This window comes from Ixodes scapularis, unplaced genomic scaffold (genome assembly GCF_016920785.2).
Source record: "Ixodes scapularis isolate PalLabHiFi unplaced genomic scaffold, ASM1692078v2 PGA_scaffold48__2_contigs__length_671460, whole genome shotgun sequence".
Classification (NCBI taxonomy): domain Eukaryota; kingdom Metazoa; phylum Arthropoda; class Arachnida; order Ixodida; family Ixodidae; genus Ixodes; species Ixodes scapularis.
Genome location: NW_024609877.1, coordinates 346,679 through 369,312, shown reverse-complemented (window position 1 = coordinate 369,312; position 22,634 = coordinate 346,679). Strand labels below are relative to the sequence as shown.

The window sequence follows — 22,634 nt, the reverse complement described above, 5'->3', positions numbered from 1 at the left end:
ATCTAAAAGCAAAACACAAACACCGAAGGACGGCATTCTGAGTGCAAATAGGAGCTCCAAAATGAAGAGACTTTACGAGATTTCTTTATTTTTTTAGTCAACTTGGGGTTGGGCGTTGGATACGATACTTTTTTCGTTTGTTCTCAAAGAACTCATAATTGAATCGCACGTCGTAAATATCAAAAGCCTCGTTTTGTTGCGTTTTAAATAAATGAAAAAAATCTCCAGTTTATGCAGAAACGGTTATATTGAGAGCCAGAAAAAGCAATGTAGACAGCGGTGCCTGCAACTTTCGAAATAGCCAAAAGCTTAATCCCTATCATCCGTTTAACATATCAAAACATTAGAAAAGTACTCCTTGTTGTTACTGAGAAATCATGTTTTTAAAGATGAGCCCCTCCGACCATGCCTCCAGGCGCCCGCCTTGTAGGCGACGCACACCAGCGTTCGCCAGCGGTGCAAGCGTCAACGGTGTGAGAGGCCGCCGCAAGCTCTCCAATTGGCTCGTTTGAAAGCACGTTTTATTCAGTCGAAGTGAACGTTATCCTGACTTCCATACATCCGTATCCTCTTTACCTTGAGTAATGATACTGGCGCCTTAGTTTTACTCCCTTTCTGCCCAGGTAAGTGCCGACGAACGCAGGCCTGCACCGTCCGCTTCACGAATTTGGGAACGCGTACTGCGCGTCGGCCTCGTCTGCCGTAGTCCCTAGTCGTATGTCCAGATATAAAAACAATTCAGACCGAATCGCTAGCTCTTCACCGATGTGAAATGGTAACGGTGATGTCGCTTCCACGTTGAACTTAAATGCATTTTGATAGAACTAAGATGTCTTGAATCAAGTTCGTTGGCGCATCCACCAAAACCGCGCTGCCGAGATAGTGACAACGTCATGAAAACGACTCTTCTAAGCGTCATTGAGAGGGCTTGTGGCAATCATTTTGCGCACACGCGAAAACTGATCGATGAATGTCTAAGCTCCTTTACCTTTTCGTAAATTTTGTTCATTGGTCAAGCTTGTGATCCTTTGGTGTCAATACTGCAATTGCAACACGAGCCATTAAAGGGAAGCTACGGAGCTTCTTAGAAAAAATGAGTTAAAGTGAATTCTAGTGTATTTTTACCCCGTGAACCCGAATACCCAAACCATTTGCTGCGTAAGTATTGTTAAACGCGAGAAAAACGCGAAAGACAGTCGCTGTCCGTGACGTCATCGACGGATCTTTTGGCTGCCCAAGGCTAGGGGGGCGGGGCTTCAGCCCTATTTTGAAATTGCTCTTGTGGCTCTCCGGCGCGTCGCATTGAAATATAATTTTGATATGTGTTGTTCTAAAGGCCAAATGAACGCAAATCAAGCGTTTTTTTCTCAAATGTAGAAGTGCCCCATCTTCCCCTTAATTAAAAAGTTAATCAACGTTTATTTTTTTTTTTTTTTTTAACAAACTGACCTACCATGATTGTTATTACCTTACCTGATGCCCGCCGAGCCTGACACTCAGACTGCGGAGATGGCACCCGTGTAACTCCCACCTCTTATCAAACACACTTCCTCTAAAAATACTTGCGAGTTCAGAATTAGAGACATGTTCTGCTGGCCTCCATGTCTATTCCGGAGTCTAAAATACTGCACATGAACGGAATCTCAGGGGTGTGAGGCGTCCGCCACAAAGAGTGAAATGCTTATTTCATCATTACAATGCTTTTGGTAGCACTACACATCCTATCAAAATACATCTAACTTCAATGGAGAAGCGAAATCACCGTTGCCATTTCGCATCGATGAGGGATTATCTGGTCTGAATTGTTCTTATGACTATAGACACGGCGTCGCACACTGTCGACCCCTCGCTGGCGAGCGCCGGCGGGAGCCTGGAAACATATTTGGACAAGTTCATCTTAAAAAAAAAAAAAAAAAAAAAAAAAACGTTTTAGCAACAAAAAGTACTATTCGAATTTTTTTACAAGTTCAACAGATGAGGTGGATATGACTTTTGGCTATTTTTGAAGTTGCGGGCACTGCTGGCCACATTGCTTTTTTCTGGCTCCCAATATGGCCGTTTCTGCACAAACTGCAGATTTTGTCATTTAATTAAAAAGCGACAAAACGAGGCTTTGAAAATTTAAAACAAGCAATTCAAGTACTAGTTTTAAGAGATCAAAGGCAAAAGGTATTGTAGCCGACAGCCATATCCAAATTGACTACAAAAGAAAACAAAATGCTCACAAATATTTTTATAATCTTTTTTTATTAATAACGGCGTCTTTCAACGTCTGTTTTTTTGTGTAAGCAAGGGCATATTTTTAAGTAATGAGGCACCCACCTAAATGGTACGCAACCATTTTTTCGGAACGTTTTTCTTGACGACACAGTTTTAGACATATTCCAGATATTTAAAACATAATATCAGCAACAATCTTTTTTTCGTTTAGGAATTTTTTTATTTTGTTTCCTCCATATCCCATACATTAAAAGACTGCCGCGTCCCCTCTGGCATGGAACGACCCAGCAGGGATATATATAATGCGAGCCTTTTTGTTCCCAACTCTAGTTTCAATCTTTTAACGTTTTACGTGTAAAACAGTGCCGTCAGCTTAATACTCTTTGGCTAAGCCTGGCCCACGCGAAATTAATTAATCGTTAATTAATCCATTCGTCTGGCAGTCAGGCGAAACTTGGCCAATGTTCAATTAATTATCTGAACAGATCGCACACAGGCCAGGTTCTACCCACGTGGAACCTAACGGTCTAATTCGCGTACGATAACTCCTTCCGTCAGAGACAAAAAGAAACTAAAGCTGGTCTATATTTGAGGAAAAACACTTGAATCGTCTTCATTTCGTCTCCAGGATCCCGATCGAGTTTAGTTTAGTTTAGTACACGAAGGCTTAAGCATTTTTTTTATTTTCTTTTTCTTTTTGCTTTCTTTAATAACTGATAAGAAAATAACTAAAAAGGAGACATTGCCTGCTGCGATAGCAGCGCCGGCTACTCCTTTGAACTTGAGTGATTAGTGTCCATTTCCTTGAGAGCTCACTCTTGTCACAGAAAATAAACACTGCACAGAACACCCTGCACTTCTCTCCGAGTTATAAAAGTACACTATTTACATTACGGCGCAAATTTACATATAATTCCTACACTCAGACGTACGTGGTGTACTGTAAAATAACACTAAAGGGGGCGTTATGCACATTAGATTACCCAAACATATTTTTACATTAAAAACTAATTTTAGCGCGATAATCTAAAACCAAGGTATAGTATACTGAATTTCAAGTAATGTAAATTTATTATATAATGATTTTTCTGACGCCCAGATGCGTATGTCGTCTGCATAGATGGAATACTCTTGTTCTGATAGAAGGAGACGAGATAACAGATTCATAACTGCGTTGAAGAGAGTGGAGCTCAGTATACGCTGCTCTCAGGAACCCCATTGTGAAGAGTGGGTTCCTGGTTTTTGCCATCGTTTCTGTCAAGAAATACCTTGCGTTCACTGAGAAAGTCTGCTATCCAGCGCAGGGCGGGACCGCAGACACAGAGTTCAGAAAATCCATGTAAACCGCGGCTAGGATTAACGGTGTCCAAAGGCCCGTTTGATATCGAGAACTACGGTAATGTTACCTCGGCTTCTTTGGTGTTCTACATGAGTTACCAGGTTGAGTCAACCATCCATTGTGCATCTTCGTTTCTTCTAAAGCCAGCAAGGTGCGGCGAAAGCGCGCTGTTTTCATCAACCCCCCATTGCAATCGCTCGGTGAATAATTTCCCCACAACTTTATCAATGCAGCTTGTTACACTCGCGGGGCGGAACGACTCCAGTGACTTTGGCGATTTTCCTGGTTTCAGAAAAGGGACAGCTTTCGCTAGTTTCCAGTAGCGTGGAAGATGTTCTTGTTGCCATAGGTTATTATATAGTTGAAGAAGAAGGGTTGCCTTAGGTCCCAAGCTTGTAAGAGATCCTCCGTGTGTTATGCCACCTAATCCCGGGACTGTTTTTCTTTCTTTTATTGAAAACTGTTTGTAAGCCAGTCTCTAGTTCGGGCATTGTGAATGGGAGATCCCACTCTGAACGAGTGTACCAAAATCGTGCATCTATTGTTCGTTGTACTGCGTTGCACGATGTTGTGAATTCTATAGTACAAGTCGCAGCGCCCGGCCGAGTGAGCAGTTGGCAAAACTAATCCACAACGAGGACCACAGAGATACCCCGATGTAATGCCAAAGCCCGGAATGGGTGAATCTGGGTGATAGGAGTTCTAAGTGCTCAGAGAATGCTCCAGGCTTTTGGTATTAAGGTAAAAGGCGAAAGAAAATCGCAGTTACTGCGCCAGCGTTTCTTTTGCCAGCTTTTTTTTTTTAGTTGCCGACGCATCAGTGCATGCGTACGTTGAGCCTCTAAGTAGTGCTCCACTCGCCCTCATCGATTGTATTTCCGCTCATCCCTTCGTCGCATATAGCCATTAGCCGCTCGTATTCGGCATTCACTCCCATACATCCCCGAGGAAGTGATATGAGACGCGTGGAGCGTTCCATATTTGTGCGAATGTTTGTAACAAAATTTTCAAGTGTAGAGTCGATTGTATCTATAATTTTAGTATTCGAGTGTCGATCAACTTTGCAATTTGTTAATTGGGTTTAGGAGAATGCAAAAGTTTCGGTTGACACAACACGAGGATAGGAAAATGATCACTTCCCCTAGTCTCAATATCTGTGCGCCAGTCCATTCCAGAAGATACTTTTTAGGAACAGAGTGTAAGGTCCAAACAACTAGACTATGTCGGACCGCGCAAGAATGTTGCGGATCCATCATTCAATACCAGTAGGTCAAGATTTTGGGCAGCGTTGGAGATTATTTCCCCAAAGATATCGTACCGATCTCTTCCCCCGAGTGAACTGTGAGCGTTAAAGTAACCAACAACGATGAATGTTTGCCCAAGCTTTCGGATCATACGGGAAAACTCGGCGATCGTGATATGTGTAAGGGGCTCAAAGAACACATTTGCGATGACTAGGCATACCTTACCGATCTTCACAAGGTACGCCCCAACTTCCGGTGCACCCTCTTTGGATGTAGATACGAGAGTTGCTGTCGGGTCCTTTCGCGCGCACAACATAGCTCGGATGGGGTCGGAAGGTCGTGTCGTTTGACAGTTCACATAACTGGGCAGTCGGAATGGGCTGCGACTCGCTTCAGAGATGGCGACAATTGGGAACTGATGGTGGGCAACAAACTGGCGAAAATCATCGCTCTTTGATCGCAGACCATTGGCGTTCCAGTGGAACAGAAAAGCATTTCGGTACCGATCATCCGTTCGTAGAATTGGAGTTCATCGGTGCAGTCGCACCTGCAAGGATATTCTCCATTGAAAGTAGCGTTTGCACTTCATGGAAGGTCTCTATAGCCTCCGGTAGTGCAGTTAAAATTGCCTTCAGAGCAGCAACAAGAATCGAATGCAGCAGCTTCTCCAGCTTTTCGGATCGGGCAGTTGTGTTTTGTCGGAGAGGCGTTGGAGATGGATTCGTGTCGGCTGTCTGTGCCTTAACTTTCCTCGCAGTCAGAAGCGTTGGCGTCTGCGTTGAGTCGCGCATCGCTGACTTGCGTGTAGGAATCCGTAGAGAAGTCGTGGTGATATCGGAGGTGCAGCCTCAAGAAAAAAGGGTGTGAAAAGGGTGTATCGTTACACCCTTTGTCCCATATAATACACCCCAAAATTTCAATTCGACGTATAGCGCCCTACAGTCGAACAGACGGCCCCAAATTTTACGAGGGGCTTGATAACGATAGGATTTAACTTTTTAAATAGCTAAAGTACGTATCCAATACCCCATAAAAAAACACTGAGTTTTTACAGTAGGGCCAAGAAAACCCCGATTATTTGTTTTTTGTAGTCAGTAAAACGTACATTAGCTATTTTAATAAGTTGCACCACACGGCTATCAAGCCCCTCGTAAAATTTCGGGCCCTCTGTTCAACTGTAGGGCGCTGTACGTCGAATTGAAGTTTGGGGGTGTATTATATGGGACAAAGGGTGTAAGAATGTACGTTTTGACACCCTTTTTTCTTGAGAGTGGGGGGGGGCGGTGCCTCTAATGGTAGTGCCCCTGGTCCGGCAGCTCCGATGGCTTCAGCGTAGGTAAACCCTGATGTCTTCTGCATTGGTTTTGGAGGCGCAGAGACATTGGTCTCAATGCCTCTAGATTTGGAGGTGCATGGCGAACGACTCGTCTTACCATGAATCAGTTAGTGTTCGCGTAATACTACAATCTCTTTGTTTCGCACACAACCCGCGAATGATGCAGCACGTGGTCCACCACAGAGTGTGCACTTGGGATGGTTTCTGAAGCTGCATTCTTTATGGTCACATGAGCCCGCGCACACCTTGCATCGCTGTGGTTCGCGTCGCGCATTAGCCACGTGCCCATGCCCTTGGCAGCGGAAACAGCGTACCGCCTGTTTTAAGTATTCTTCCACCGGGTGGCTGGTCAATTCTAGGAAAACTCTTCTGGGCCATGGGCAGTTTCCTCTAAACTGTAAGATGACCCTGTCCCGTGGATGCTCGACGACACTTCCGTCGCCTTGAGGTACGTAGGCTATTTGCCGTTTAACAGACGTCACCCCTTTGTCCAAGATACTCCAGGAGTTGTTCACCCGTGTACTCGTTTGGTACATTTTCTTTTTATCTTGCCCAGATACTTTCAGTAAGACCACGGTACTTTTGCTGCGACATCAATTCTAGCAACAGTTTTCAAAGCTAAAAACTTATTTGCTGATGACAAAGAAGCAACGCTCACCACGAGGCTTCGATCTTTGTTGATTTTACGTGAGCTTACCTTTCTTGTGCTGGGGTGACAATTTTGTTTGCGATCTGGTTTGGGTTCACCTTTCAAAAGGGCTGTGCCTTCGTTGATTTGAACACGATGGGGATACCTTCCGAGCGCTTTGTCGCGGTATGTCACCGTTGTGAAAGGTGTCTCGTCAAGATCAACGTCGATTTAGTCTCCTAGTCGGTAAAGGGAAATGCTTGCACGATCCGACAGCCGACATAGTTTATTCTCTAGTGTCTTTCCAGAGTCCTCCACTGCTTGAACTGAACAACCAGCTGGAAGAATCAATTGAGGTGGTCGTACTAAATGGGGTTGGCAAACGCCTTGAGGAGGAGACGAGCTTCCACCGCCTTGCTTTGCCCGTTGATGTTGGTGCTCGATTGTACCTCCGGAGCAGACCTCTTAGCCCGTGGTCGAAGATGGGGGAGCCAGTTCTGAAATTACCTTTGAAGGCGAAATTTTCCTTGTGGTGTTGATTAAACAGCATATCGAAGAGAACGGAGAAAAAAATGGACGTTTTTCGTCCAGACACTTTTTTTCCCCGCAGAAAATCATTTTCAAAGTGCCGCTGAAGCCCCTCCTTCCCAGAGCGTTACGTCACAAGAGGAGTTTTCGGAATCTCCGCTCCCTCGCATCTTCCGCGCCTATCAAAGCGCTAAGCACGCGCACTCTCGTTATTTTCAGAAATGTCAGAAAACGTCGTCACGACCGGTGTCAGTGCGGGGAAATAAACCTGGCAAACTTGCAACTGCACGCGCTGCCCACACGAGGGACTCTCGCTTGGCGGCCGTAAAATCCTTTTATGACGTAACGACTGGCTTAAGGTTTTTCGAGTTTTCTCGCGTCTAGTTACACCTTCGGGGAAAACAAACTTGATACTCAGATTCACGGGATAAAAATATTACAAAATTTACCTACAACTCAATTTTATTTTTCAAAAACTTGTCTTTTTTTCTTTTTTTTTTTTTTTTGGAGGGGGGGGGGGGGGGGGGTATTCAGGCATTTTCCTACGTGCTTTGTTATTGTTGCCGCAGTGATGGAAGTGCCATTTGACCTTTTGGAGCAAGCCTTGTAGCAGGCGAAATGATTTTTTGGAGCAGGTAGTGGCCCTTTTAGAGCAGGGTCCGGCATATGTTGGCATATTACTTGAAAATGAAATAATGCTGCATTTCTATATAAAGCCCATCTCTATTATTGGAACACAGCGCCTGTCGCCTTTTTAAGGCAGGATATACAAAAATCAACAAAGTAAACACACACAAAAAAACATTTTTTTAAAAAATAAAGTTTATCTGTTTGTCAGATAAAAAATACAATTAAATATGTCACACTGAGTTCTGATGGTAGAGAATATTTAGTTTTATCAGCCTGCACTTCTTTTAAGGTATCTGCAGCAGCATCTAACGACCCTCGCTGTTGTGGAATGTTTTAGTTCAGATTAGAGTTGTCTTTCGGGCAGCAGCTTCCAATATTGCGAAATCTGATATTGGCTTCAAAAATTCCGATTCATTTTCGATCGGATCACGGCGAGTTAACCCGTTGAGTGCGCTCCTTGGCATGCACCGACGCGCTGCAGAGAAGCGACACCCGCGAAGCAGACACCGCAGTCGCGCGAGTCGCGCAGTGCTTTGTGCTCCGAAAAGGACGGTGATGCTTTACCAGCACTACATCCAGAGTTTGGTGCAACTCAACTATACTTCGTTTAAGCTTCGGTGCGAGCTCTGCCGAAGCTACAAGCGTGCGCATGGAGCCCGTAACGGTGCCCACACTGCACGAGACCACGCGCGAGTCAGGAATGCAGAGAGCATTGGGCTCGCGCTAGCTTTGACTTCGCTGGTAGCTAGCACACGGGAACAGGGCGGGCCAACATTGAAAACATCCACAAGCTCGGCCTCTTTTTTTTAAATAGGCTGCTCAGTGGGATGGTTCTTCGCATCGCCTCTGGTCCCAGATGTTGCTACGTTGTTCCTTTCAATGATGATGATGATAATGCGCCCTCGCAGCCTCGGTTTGCGTAACAGTTGCGGCGCGGCAAATACCGCGGTACCGCCATGCGCTCTGATAAAACTTCATTTTTTATTTTTATTGCTAGATCTCATCTCGGCGCAGGCATGGCGCAATTGTTCGGTAAAATGATAATTTGGCGCTACATGTAGCAGGATTGCGTCCTTGGCGCAATTTGGCGCAATTGGCGCAGCACTTCCATCACTGTTGCCGTCTCACTCGGAACGATACGAATAATTGAAGGGGTTTCACCACGCATGCTGTTTCTTAATCAGGCGGTGGCTACGATCATTATCCGCGTAGTCGTCGCCATCTTGAATCATGGAGCTTCCGGTTTGGGGGATTGCCCGCGTCAGGCGACTGGAATGTGTTCGGGTTTTTCGTCACGACTGTCAATCCGTCTTGGGTTGTCTCTTCTATATCGTTTTACCTGTTCCAGGTTGTCACGTCTTGCTTTTCTTCGTCCCCCCCCCCCCCCCCCCCCCCCACACACACACACACACGCAAACACACACCGGATGCGTGAACTATGTGGCTGAGGACCAGGGTAAACGATAAAACGTCCAAGTCCCAACGGTCTCGAAAACCAAAACCCCACAAGAAGAAACATGCGTCTAAAACCAAGTCGTGGAAAACCTCATCCGGGTTTCCCACATCCCCGTCATCGCTACTAACTGAGCGACGCCTTTTTTTTTTTTTTTTTTTTTTTTGTGAATTATAAGCAAACTTGGCATTCCGAATTTCCGCCAGTAAGGAATGAATCATAGACAAACTCGGCCCTTCTGAATTTACGCCAGTGAGAGATGTCGCCAAGAGATTTTTTTTTTTTCCTTCTATCGCCGCATTTTCTTTAAAACAATTTGCAAAAAAAAAAAAAAAAGAAAAAAAAAGAATTAGATGAACGTTCACTTAACGGCCCTTAAATTTTTTTCCAAATCAAAATTTGGCCGGAAGGACTTTTTGCTCGAAATTAAGCGAAAGTGGTACACATCTGTAATGTTTTTCAATGTAGTCTTTATTCCGCTCAATGCAGGTCTTGCAGAAAATACAAAAGCGCAAATTGCAGTAGAGAAAAAAAAAGAAAAAAGTTGCTTGCGAAGTTTTTAATGCGTTGCCTGTTGCACCTCTTCATCGGGCCGGAAATGCTTTCCCGAATGCAATTAAACTCTAGCGCCTATTTTATCGTCTTAATGTCAACCACGTTCCGGCCACACCACACAGAGGCACCAATTTTTTGTTCGGAAAGACACCTCGACATTAATTAAAACAAATAAGCCGAATGACGCCGCGTCATCCTACCCATAAAGGCAGCGCCGCTCCGCGGAAGTGCGCGGCAAGTAGCGTGCGAACGATTCCTATCCGAACTCGGTCGAACCGGCTTTTCCTTCTCTCCCGCGCCTATTCAACTCCTGCGGGGAACGGGGTGTGGACATCCAGAACGGCCAGGTTGTAAGTTGTAACTCGTTGACGCCGCCAAGTGGCGAAGCCCACAACCACGCCAGCTTCCCCCCAGCTTTGCCCATGAAGGAAAACCTGACGTCACGAACGCGCTGGGGGCGACGGCCGGATCTTCCGAGACGCATCGCGCTCTCCTGTGGCTGCTCTTCGAGCGCTCGCTGAAACCGCCGTTTGGAACGGAAGATATACCTAGGGTGCCTTCATGTGCGCACATGAAGGCTCCCTAGATATACCCATCCGTTCAAAACACAAACGTGAAATTGTCATTAGCAGATTGCGTCGACAATGTTTAACTTATATCCGAATGTGAGAGGTATATTTCAATTTTAATTTCGGTATTCCTTTAAATGGTCCAAAATCTCGATGAGAAATGAGTCTGTCACAGCACTCACGCTGTTTTGGAACTTCCTAGTCCATTCGTACATTTGCTGGAGTGAAAGTATCACCGTGCTGCAACTTCACAAGACAATGAGTTTCTACTGTTTCCACTCCTTCACTATACCTACAACGCTGCTCCTCTTCGGTGCATGACTCGAACGGGCGGCCAACTTTACGCTGCTACTGTAGTGCTGGTCGTCTGCGCTGTGCTGCCATCTGTTGGACGCTCTTTTAATTATTGGTGAGAAGGCTGCCGACTTTCAGGACCATGACACCATATTACGAAATGTTGCAGTTTTAAAGCTTTCATTGGATTAACCCTCGTAGATACTAAAAGTACTTAAAAGTACCGCTTTTTCTCCGGCAGAGTGACAACACATTACCGATTGACCTGGTGTCCAACATGAGCAGGTTCCACAAGTCCATTGACACTTTAATTTTTACAAGTAACGACAACCATCACCACGCACGGCGAAGCCCATTTCGCAGAAAACAAAATGGAGTCTTTCAGTGTGATCTGCTCCTTTGAACTTCCAACCGCTTCCTAACCCCAGACCGCCGCTTCAAATAAAGAATCAAAAGTGTATCTATAGACGTTTTCCGCATGGGCGCCGCCATCCTGAATAGTCGTCACTTCCAGTATGGGCGGAAACATTGTTCTGCCGTCGCCACGCCAATACAAGATATTTAGGAGAAAAGCACAACCGTCACACATTCTCATTTTGCCTCCCCTCTATTTTTTTTTTTTTTACTATTTACAGGTTGAAACGTTTTAATAATTTTTCGTCGCCCATACCGGAATGCCTATTAGGTGGCTGGGGACGAGAATACACGGAAAAAGTATATACTTCGTTTCACCTAAAAAAAAAAAAAAAATTAAAAAGAAAAGGACACGCGTCTCAAAAAATTAAATTTCCGCAATATTTTTTTTTTTTTTTACAGCACTCTTGACGGCGCGAGACGCGATTTAGCCGGTTGTCACCTTCTTTCCACTTGTTTTCTCTCTCGGCACTCCGGGCGCATGGACGAGAGGTGGAGCGGCTTCGCCTTCACGTTGAGGTGGAGAGAGTGGATGACCGCTCCGTAACGCCATGGACTTTGCGCGCAAAATTTAAAATAAATCTCGCGCCGTCAATATTGCTCTAAAGATTTTTTTTTCGCGTAAAATTTATTTTGTCGACACGCGTGTCCCACCCAAACTACTAAAAAAATTTTTTTTTTTTGTTTTGTTTTATTAGTGACTTTAAGCCAAGAAGCAGGTGACGTTACAAGCTGAAGGAACCGATCATACAGCATCAGAAGCGCAGCATCATGGTGTTCGTGGTGTTTCTTTGCGTGTACTGTCATCGCTGAACCAATCATGTACATGAAAGGCCCAGTGGCTTGCGCTTCTTGCAACCGTTTAATTGGTCCCACCAGCTCGCAGCGGCGGCTGCGTCTGGACGTAAGATCAGTTTCCACGACACAAAGTTTTGATTATAGGTTCTTTGAACGAGAAAGCGATCACCGGCATTTTCCTCTTTTTTTTTTTTTTTTCTTTCCCGGCTAACTGTGCCGCGCCGTGTTTGTTTATATGTAGGTAAATATTCATATATCCTATAACAATTCCAACATCATCCATTTTTGTATTTTTATTTAAAACAAAAAATATGTCAATTACAGATCTTAAGGAACAAGAAGGCACGCAAAAGCTTATGGTGGATACCAGGCATGGGCATGAGACTGCCGTTAAAAATATCGCGCCAAAAATCATTAATTGTGCAAAAATGAACAAGAAAGCGATACTGAAACCAGAATTATTGCGCAGGCAAGCCGATGCCCGGTGATACTGATTTTTTTTTTTAATAAAAAAAATGAGTGCTTGTTTTTTTGTTTTCTTTTCATAGTGCTTGACGCCTTTTGAACTTTAAAGGGATGCTGAACCGATATTTGAAATCTCATAATTATTGCCCGAGCGGGCTTCACGGGATGGTACCGTACCTAAAAACGATATTAAATCAGACGGATGGGCCCCGAATTATTGTCTTTCTTTGAATTAAGAGCGAATCCTCGGCCGGAAGCCGCCGGCGCGAGCGGGTCCTTCTGAAAGCAGGCGTAGCGGAACTGACGTGCGCATTCTGGGCGCCCCCAGCGCCCCTGGTGCCTCCGCGCACTCTCCTCGTTCGTTGGTGCTCGCCTTGATTCTTCGCTCGGCGGCTGTTCTCAAAGCGGCTGGCACTAGTAACACGCCGGCAGAGCCCGCGTGGTACTAACAATAACAAACGCCACCCGGCTTAACGCCTGGCTTGGCTTGGCTCCGTCTGTCTTTTGAGGCGAATGAGAATGCGCGCGTCACGAAGCCAGCTTTCCACGACGCTCACCAGGGGTCGCGTAAAATTGTATATTTCGTGTTTATTCAATTTAATACGTCTTCTCGCTCAAAACAACGTCATTTAGAAGTATAGGACATGCTATGTATGCCATTGCGACCAAGAATTTCCACCCAAACTTTCGGTTCAGCATCCCTTTAAAGTCGGAAAGTGTAACAAACACGCCAAGTTCGCCTAGTCGCTTAGTGTGGAGGGACGACGTACAAAACGACAACGACGTCATCTGCTGCATTAAAGGGCAACTCCACTCAATTCCGAAAAATTTAGGCTTCCATGTGATTCACATTCACAAAGCACTACTAAAAAACTCTACGTCTTCGGATTCGCGAAATGTGGAATATTATTTGTGTAATCCTAATTTAAACATCAGCAGATACCGAAACCGAAACTTTGGTTGCGTCAGGCAACATTGGTCTCGGGTCGTCAGAGTCATGGTCACGTGACGTCAAACCACGTGGTCTTGTGACGTTCGGGAGGGAGCGAGAAGCAGGACACGCAACTAATGTCCCTGAATAAGAAAGGTAGCAACATCTTCTCCCTCCTCCTCTAACGCGCACACCTTTTATCTTTGTGTTTTTCTCTTTTACACCCACGCCTCGATTGTAGCGCCGCCTGGATCGCTCCAAGATATGAGACAGCCTTCCTATACTTGAGTCAGAGCACAGTCAAAGGCTGAAAGACACGCAAAATACATATATACACAGGCTCAAAAACGCACTGTAACGGTCTACCAGCCTCGAAGGATGGACTCAAAGAAACATGGTGAAAGCCGTGACGTAGCACAGTAAGCTTTATTTGATTGGTAGCATGAGCTCGTAGCTTGCACTGCACTCCGACAGCATAGACATTCCTTCTCCTTCATTGTCCCTCATGCATACTTTTATAGTTATCTTTTGCTCTTTCGCGCTCGCGCGTCGATGGTAGCACCGCCTGGACCGCTCCAAGATAGCAGGCGGCATTCTTCAAAGGATGTCGTTACTTTTCCGTATCCAGGGGCTTTACACGCGACGCGGGCAGGTCTTTTTTTTTTCCTTTTTTTATTGGACGCGGGCAGGTCGCTTTGCATGGCGTGGACGGTGATGGCCCGGGGGAGAGGAGGAAGGGGAGAAGACGAAAGAGGAGAAGGGGAGCGGAAAAACAGACCGATAAGCGCGCAGAGCAGCGCAAACCAGCGCATCCGTGTTACGGTGATCACGTGAACGCCCGGTCAGCCAACACCGGGAGGAGAAACTCATGACGTCATCGTTCAATTTCGCTCTGAGAAGTAAAAACAAACAAAACGTGAGAATGACGTAGTCACGCGTCTGACGCTAGTGGTTCAACGTTGGCCGCTCCAACTCCGTCGCATTGGGGAGTTTTCGTAGACCGCGCTGCCCCCTCCGCTAAGCGTTCCGTAACGAAGAAGTTGCTACTGCGCCTGCGCGCCGATAGCCTTGACTGTGGAGTTCCCGCTATCGTAGCGGGTTGCGGAGGGCCTTGCGGGACGGCGAAAACGATCTACCAAAACTCCCTATTGACTGCGCTGATGATAGCGCCTCGCGCCGCACGCTAGAGTTGGCAGATTTCGGCGACTTGGCTCGCTTGAAGGCTTGCTGGTGAGTTTATTGCATATATAGACGGAATGAGATCGTAATATTTGACATGGAGTCTTCCTATATGATACTGAAGAGGGCTACATAGTTTTCTAAATATCAAAAATGAAGCGGAGTTGCCCTTTAACTTGCCAACGGGGATGCGCTCCATGACATTCAGGACTTGGTACAGAGCAGGGCATCATAGGAGTTTCCAATACTCTGATTGGCCGAATGTGGTCGAAGTTCCAGCCGTGAGCTAATTGAAGAAAGCGCCGGCGATATAAAAGAGTGGGCACCATTTTGTGTCATCACGATGTCGGCTAGTACACCCATCTAAACGTTACTCTTTTTGCAACGATATATTTTTTTTTTATTTTACGTTAGGTTTGCGCGTTAGCAAATCTGTACCATTTTTTCTCCTTCTGTTATCGCTTGTGTTGTGCTGCGCCACAGTAAGCTGCGGCAAATTGGAAACAAAATGCACATAAGTACTATTTTCCGGACCATAGTCCGCACCCGGTGTATAGTCCGCAGAGGCAAATTTGGGGTCAAAAATGAAAGTTTTTGCTTAGATAGTCCGCACCCGCTGCATAGTCCGCACTCGGTGCACAGTCCGCACCTGGTGCTTAGTCGACACGAAATTCTTCTCATACGCGGCACACCTTGACATATGTATGTATTCTTAGCTCACAAAAAAAAAGCCTATAATATACATAAATTATCAATAACATGCTCTTTTATTCACAAAATCCGTCCCGTCTCGTCGTAATCAACGATATTGAAAAACATAATTCCTGTATAGTCCGCACAGCCAGAAATTTCAACTTTTAAAGGGGTACTCCGGCGATTTTTGAGCTACCTCAACTAACTATATTTTCTGACTCCCCGGCCTTTGCCCTTTCTGGTATGCTATTTACTATCGTGAAATTTATAATACTTATTGCGAAATCTGCAAATGTAAATGATGCAAAAACCAACATTCAAATATACCCGCACTTTTCAGTGCCATGACGTCAGTGGAAGGCAAGCTTGCCAGTCGGGCGAGCAGTCTAAAAAAATAGAATATGCCAATCATTTGTTCCGTTCTGGAGCGCGGGGACTGGAGCGAGCTTCCAAAGCATTCATTTGACACCATGAAACTGCTTCGAATCAGTTGGGAACAAATTCTACACTCCAAAGAATGAACCCCTGCACTTCCACTGACGTCACTTTTTCGTTGTTGCCAGTAGAGACTTTCAGTTTGAAAAACACGGTGAGGACAAAAATTGTAAATTCAATAACTTCGTGAAAAAAAAATATTTTGACCTAATATTTAAGATACTATTTCGGCGATGTTGTTTGGTGAGTTTAGCAAAATTTCAAGTAAATCAAGGGCCATGAAGAAATCGGCGGAGTACCCCTTTAAACATGTATAGTCCGCGGACTATAGCCCGGAAAATACGGTATTGGAAGCGAAGTAAAAATAAATAAATAAATATCAAGTGGAATTTGGCAACCGACTACCGCCTACTCCGACAACTGGCTTGGCAGAATACTTTTTTTTTCTTTTTGCAAAGAACACAACTATTCCGTAGTGGATAAAAAAAACACAAATTTTAATAATAAAAAAAAAACACTGAACAAAAAAAAAAATAAAAATAAAACAGTGAGCTGGCTTTCGCCGAAATGAATTGAGCCTACGCGCAGTGCATACGGCAGTTCTCAGAAAGGTCTCCGTAGTGAGAAAGGGATACTGATGGTTGGTCTCCAGAGAAATGTGCGCCAAAATTTCCAGGAAACGGCGCAAACCTTGGCAAAGTAGCAAGCTGCGACAAGGCCGCTACTCAGTCGCTTCCTTCTGGACGGACGAAGTGGCGCCATCTCTGATCAAGCCTTCAAAGCAAAGGCCGAAAGTGAGTTCAGCGCCATCTATGTGAAAACACCACAACTAGACGGCAGGCGACGCCCTCGCCATCTAGTAGCCGACACACAAAGCTCTAGCAATCCAGCGACCGTGGCGCCGCTCGAGGAATGCGGAAGCGAGCTCCGTCGACTCCTTTCCACGCAGACGACGCGCGAGGCCAACGTAGCAGCCGCTCCTTTGCCCAGATGCGGTGAACGTTCGCTTCGCGTCCATTCAGCCCCCACGTGGAGAGCGAGCCCCTGCTAGGCCTACACGCTCGGAAAACATCGCCGCAACGCTCATGGCTCGTCGCGGCCTGCCCAACATCCTGATCACCGGCACGCCGGGGACGGGCAAGTCGACGCTCGCCTCCGAAGTCGCCCAGCGGTCGGGCCTCGACTGGCTCAACGTCGGTCAAGTCGCCAAGGAAAACGATCTCTTCGACGGCTACGACGAGAAATACGACTGCGCTGTCCTCGACGAAGACAGGGTCGTCGACGAGCTTGACGACAAGCTGTCTCAACCGTCCGGCGGCAACCTGGTCGACTACCACGGCTGCGACTTCTTCCCCAAGCGTTGGTTCGACGTGGTGTTCGTTCTGCGGACGGACAACGCCGTGCTGTACGACAGACTGCGGGCGCGCGGCTACACCGGCAAGAAGCTCGAGGAGAACGTGCAGTGCGAAATCTTCCAGACGATCCTCGACGAGGCCCGCGAGTCGTACGACCCCAGCATCGTATTCGAGCTGCCCAGCAACACGCCCGACGAAATGGAGGACAACCTCGAGAAGATCTGCGCGTGGGTTGACCAGTGGAAGCTAAGCTCTCGGTAGCGTCTCGCAGCGTTTTGACTCTCGTGTAAATAACTTTAAAGAAAGGAACTCCGGACACGAACAACCGATCGATGGACAGCTCTCAAACTTGTCTTTAGCCCGTGCTTGTTTTTTCTCTACCGCCCGAAAAAGGACAAAGAAAAAAAACAAGAAGTCGTCGTCGTTTCATTTTGGGAACGCTACTTTTTCGTTTTGGTGCATAAAAGACACATGCGTATCTAACGGCCATAACTGAGTCGAGTATTTTTATCGTCACCAATCCGGCAATCGTCGTAATCTTGACGGGGGTCGATTTCGCGCTATCGTATCGCTGACGGCCCAAGACCACAATCTTGCGGTCGTGTCAGCCTTTTTTTGACTTGTGCCAAAACATAAATGTCGACCCTATTCGGCGCAAATTCGCCTTGTTTTCTTTCCTTCCCATTTTGGCAGGTATCAATCTGCGCAGAAATGTTTGCACGTTGTACGCGAACAATTGCGAGGTGAGTCATTCATTGCGGGTCAAGAAAGGGCGCGCGTGGTTGTTTTGGTTTGTTTTACGAGTGCGCCCGAAAGCCCTACGGCGTTGTCTGCCTTCGCGGCCCAAATTACGACCTGACACGATTCTGTTTTGTCAGTCGCGAGAGAAAGATCACCATGATAGAAGATTCGACCCAATTCCTCGGCTCGTCGTCGTTGTGGATAGCCGCGAGCGCTCCGCTGATGCAAGTTTAACATATTGAGGTATTTAGCGCACAAGGTAGGAAGAAGAAGGACAAGACAGAAAAGAGCGCTACTCACAACTACGTTTACTAATAAAAAGGGAAGAGAAAGAAAACACCTAAATAATCCGCCGCGGACTCGTGCACCTGCCACAGCCCCGTGAATGATAGCGGCTAGTTCATCCAGGCTCGTGCGGGCCCTTCATTGTTTGTTCAAGGAATTTCCTTTCCTTGTTTGTTAGCGTAACGGATTCAACGCTGATACAGTTCCTGTCCTCGCGAAGGATGTAGAAGGCCTCCAATACCTCGCGGGTCAATTTGTCTTTGTTCTTCCCCAGGATGTTGGTCTCACGGAATAATGGTCTGCATGTGCATTCCCTGCAATGGAGAGGAAGATTTCCGCCCACTGTAGCCTTCAAGGAGTAATCATGCTCCCGGAGGCGGTCATTGAGGCATCTGCCCGTTTGGCCTATGTAGCTCTTGCCACACGAAAGAGGTATCTTATACACGACGCCCGAAGCGCATGGTAGGAATTCGTTTGCATGCTTCTTGGTGCACGTGGGTTTTGTGGTACCCTCAGCATGCGCATTCACTCTATTGCAAATTTGGCTCATTTTTTGTGGTGCTGAAAAAACTACTCTGACCCCATAGCGGCTTGCGACGTTCTTTAAATTATGGGACATCCTGTGAAGGTACGGTATTACAACTGGCCTTGTTTGCTTGACACTGGTCTTGTTGGACTGGAAGCCTTTTGCCTTCTTGACCAGAGCGTTTGCCACATCCGCCAGTAGGGCTGACGAATAGCCGGCTTTTGTTAGCCTCTCTACTTGCGTGGTGAAGCTGGCTGACATAGTATGACGACAAGACTTCCTTAGTGCCGAGCCCAGACACGTTAGAGCTATGCCCCTCTTGATGATTTTTGAGTGCGCCGAGCCGTAGTCTAGAATGGCTTTCTTGGAACGTGGGCTGTACGACCAACAAACATGGGTGTCCCCCAGGTGGAGTGAAAGATCCAGGTACTGAAGTATGTTTTCTTTGGGCACCTCAAATGTAAACTTAAGGCCGCCTCCGTACTCAGCAAAGGTCTCCATAATGTCTGCTACTTGTATGTTCATACGTTCGTCATCTTGAAGAATTACCAGGAAGTCGTCAACATACCTGGCGACCTTGTTCACATTTTTGCCTTCAAGCTCACTTTCTATCACACAGTCCACTGCTCCCAAGTAGATGTCACTAAGGACTGGGGCAACGCAGGAACCGATACAGACTCCTGACTTCTGCAGATAGCACCCATCCCGCCACCCAACTATCATAGACTTCAGGTAGAACTGTAGAAGCTCCATAAAGCTCTCAATGGGTACTCCGCTGGAACTTCGGAAAGCGAGCTCTCCATTAGCTTCTATACAATCCTTCACCGAGGTCAGTAGCTGGTCGTGTGGCAAGGAGTAAAAAAGATTCTCCACGTCAATGCTGAAAGCGGTTCTCTTCTCAGGACCCCCTAATCGGAGATATTCCACTATCTCCTCAGAGTTGGCAACCCTGAAGGGGTCTCTAATGCTTAGGGCGGACAGTTGTTTTTGAAGATAGAAAGCAACTTGCTTTTGCCACGATCCCTTTTCTGTGACAATGGCTCTAAATGGACAGGCCTCTTTATGTGTTTTTACGCTGAAGAAGACCTCGAGGTGTAAGCGCTCTGCTTTCCCAACTCTTGCGGCTAACTGGGTTAACGCTAGCCGCTCACACAGATTTTTTGCTTTATCTCTGGTTTTCTTCAGGGCGACTTGCACCGGTCTAAAATTTTTCTCAATAGCTGCCCTGGCCTTTTCGTTGTACTGGCCATCTGGCAACACTACAAAATGTCCTTCCTTATCAGATAACAGGACGCGTAGTCCATTAGTGACCATGTATTCTACCAAGGGCCTAAACGGTCCCACTGGTCCTCTTTTTTGCGGAACCTGAAGGTTATCCACGCACTCAGAGATGCACCTTGGTCGGTCCTCCTCTACTGTCCGGTATGCTACTTTCTTGGCTAGTGTAACCAACTCCGGTGGGCTCAAGACTGGCTCGTAGCAAAACTTAGGGCCTACCTCCAACCGCTTGCCAACATCCGGTGGAATCGTTACATCACCTAGGATTGTGAACTTGCCCGCCTGGGAGGGGACCTTGTCTTTCTTGGTTGGTAGATGGGGTCTAATGCTTTGCCAGAGGAACTCCGTAGCATCTCCCGCTGACTTGCTCATCCTACGGAAGTATCTTCGTTTTTGTCCATCATTGCCAGTACTGGAAGCACAGGCTACTCGCAGGCAGTCTCTGAAATATCTTTCCTGGCGCCAGTATTCCGATCGCAGCACACGGCATACCCTTCTCGTATGCCCAGTCGATGGAGCAAGGAAGCCGCACACACCTCTGAGTTCCACTGGGCAGGTACCTCTTCGAATGTGCCAAGAGGCCACCCGGGCACTACACACACAACGGGCGATTAGGTTAACAAGGATACATGGATCCGAGAAAGGAAGGTTGAAGCTTACAGGAGAAGTGCCCGATGCAAAAGAAATAAACTGCAGTAAAGTTGACATTTGGGCTAGTTGGTAGTCTAACATATTGAGGTATTTAGCGCACAAGGTAGGAAGAAGAAGGACAAGACAGAAAAGAGCGCTACTCACAACTACGTTTACTAATAAAAAGGGAAGAGAAAGAAAACACCTAAATAATCCGCCGCGGACTCGTGCACCTGCCACAGCCCCGTGAATGATAGCGGCTAGTTCATCCAGGCTCGTGCGGGCCCTTCATTGTTTGTTCAAGGAATTTCCTTTCCTTGTTTGTTAGCGTAACGGATTCAACGCTGATACAGTTCCTGTCCTCGCGAAGGATGTACCGGGTGAAACAAGGAGACGGTAGGCTCTTTAAATCGACCGGAAAATTCGGTTTCTTAACCTATCGCGCTACGACTTTGTGCAGCGTTGCGCACAGATGGTGCATTTTTTTAGTAAAATTTGCAAAGAGCGAACTTACCTGAGGAAAAAGTAAAGAAAGAAAAAGGCTTAGCTCCTATGGAAACGCAGCGACGCCACCGGTCTGCAATCAACACGGCGCCGTTTCGCACGGTAGACAAGAGATGGCGCAAGCGGTCGCGACGCCAACTGCCGCCAACGAACGAGCAGACGACGCCGAGAACCGGCGTTTTTAGCAGACAAGGAACTGCAGTTGCTTGTTGTTACCGCGCCTGTTTTTGTTTCTGCAACTGTCGCCGTTTGCGGAACGCGCGCCGCTTTTGATTCGAAAAGATCGTCTGCTAAAAACGCTGGCTCTCGGCACCGTATGCTCATTCGTTGGCGGCGTTCGTTGCGCCATCTCTTGTCTACCGTGCAAGACGGCGCCGTGTTGATTGCAGACCGGTGGCGTCGCTGCGTTTCCATAGGAGCTAAGCCTTTTTCTTTCTTTACTTTTTCCTCAGGTAAGTTCGCTCTTTGCAAATTTTACAAAAAAAATGCACCATCTGTGGGCGACGCTGCACAAAGTCGTAGCGCGATAGGTTAAGAAACCGAATTTTCCGGTCGATTTAAAGAGCCTACCGTCTCCTTGTTTCACCCGGTAGAAGGCCTCCAATACCTCGCGGGTCAATTTGTCTTTGTTCTTCCCCAGGATGTTGGTCTCACGGAATAATGGTCTGCATGTGCATTCCCTGCAATGGAGAGGAAGATTTCCGCCCACTGTAGCCTTCAAGGAGTAATCATGCTCCCGGAGGCGGTCATTGAGGCATCTGCCCGTTTGGCCTATGTAGCTCTTGCCACACGAAAGAGGTATCTTATACACGACGCCCGAAGCGCATGGTAGGAATTCGTTTGCATGCTTCTTGGTGCACGTGGGTTTTGTGGTACCCTCAGCATGCGCATTCACTCTATTGCAAATTTGGCTCATTTTTTGTGGTGCTGAAAAAACTACTCTGACCCCATAGCGGCTTGCGACGTTCTTTAAATTATGGGACATCCTGTGAAGGTACGGTATTACAACTGGCCTTGTTTGCTTGACACTGGTCTTGTTGTGCGCTAAATACCTCAATATGTTAGACTACCAACTAGCCCAAATGTCAACTTTACCGCTGATGCAAGGCTCGCATTTTATTGCTCGGGAGGCCATGCAATCGTACCAGACGATTTGTTCGTCATCGCTCATTTTTCTTGTTTTATTTCCTTTTTTTTTTTTTTTTTTTTTTCAATCGGCTGAATGATGATTACGTTGTTGATACTTTTTCTCTGTTAGCCTAGACTTAAATGCACCAGAGCATTCTCATCTTACTAACATACTTTTCAATGCGTACACAACCATTCGTGTTTATGCAGGTTGACGCAAACGGTTCATTACACACAATATTGGCATAGCACACAACCTTTATTTTAGCCAAGTGATTTAAACCACAGAAAGTGAACTGTTGTCAAACTTTGAGGTTAGTGATATTAAATTATTAAGCCATAAACGTAATAGGAATAAATACAAATGCCCTTGTATAACTGCACTGTTTTTTCTTTTTAATTTAGGAAGCTCAAAATCTGCCCTACAAACCTTTTTTTTTTTTTTTTTTTTTAAGAGTTAACATATCCAGCAGGGC

The 22,634-nt window shown here is 46.4% G+C and overlaps 2 protein-coding genes across 6 annotated transcripts in view; one reads left to right on the top strand and one right to left on the bottom strand.

Annotated features, from left to right (window-relative positions):
• Nucleotides 1-22,634, bottom strand: part of LOC8041250 (ecdysone-induced protein 74EF) — a 354,809-nt gene that overhangs the window by 258,297 nt on the left and 73,878 nt on the right. The gene's annotated exons all lie outside the window — the stretch shown is intronic.
• LOC8036787 (adenylate kinase isoenzyme 6) lies at nucleotides 16,155-17,555 on the top strand. Its single transcript, XM_029978926.3, has one exon. It carries the CDS (start codon nucleotides 16,797-16,799, stop codon nucleotides 17,325-17,327), a length of 531 nt encoding a protein of 176 aa, XP_029834786.1. The 5' UTR covers nucleotides 16,155-16,796; the 3' UTR covers nucleotides 17,328-17,555.

What these genes read in the sequence shown, in the direction of transcription:
- LOC8036787 (XM_029978926.3), top strand. Translation starts at nt 16,797, where the DNA reads ATGGCTCGTCGCGGCCTGCCCAACATCCTGATCACCGGCACGCCGGGG.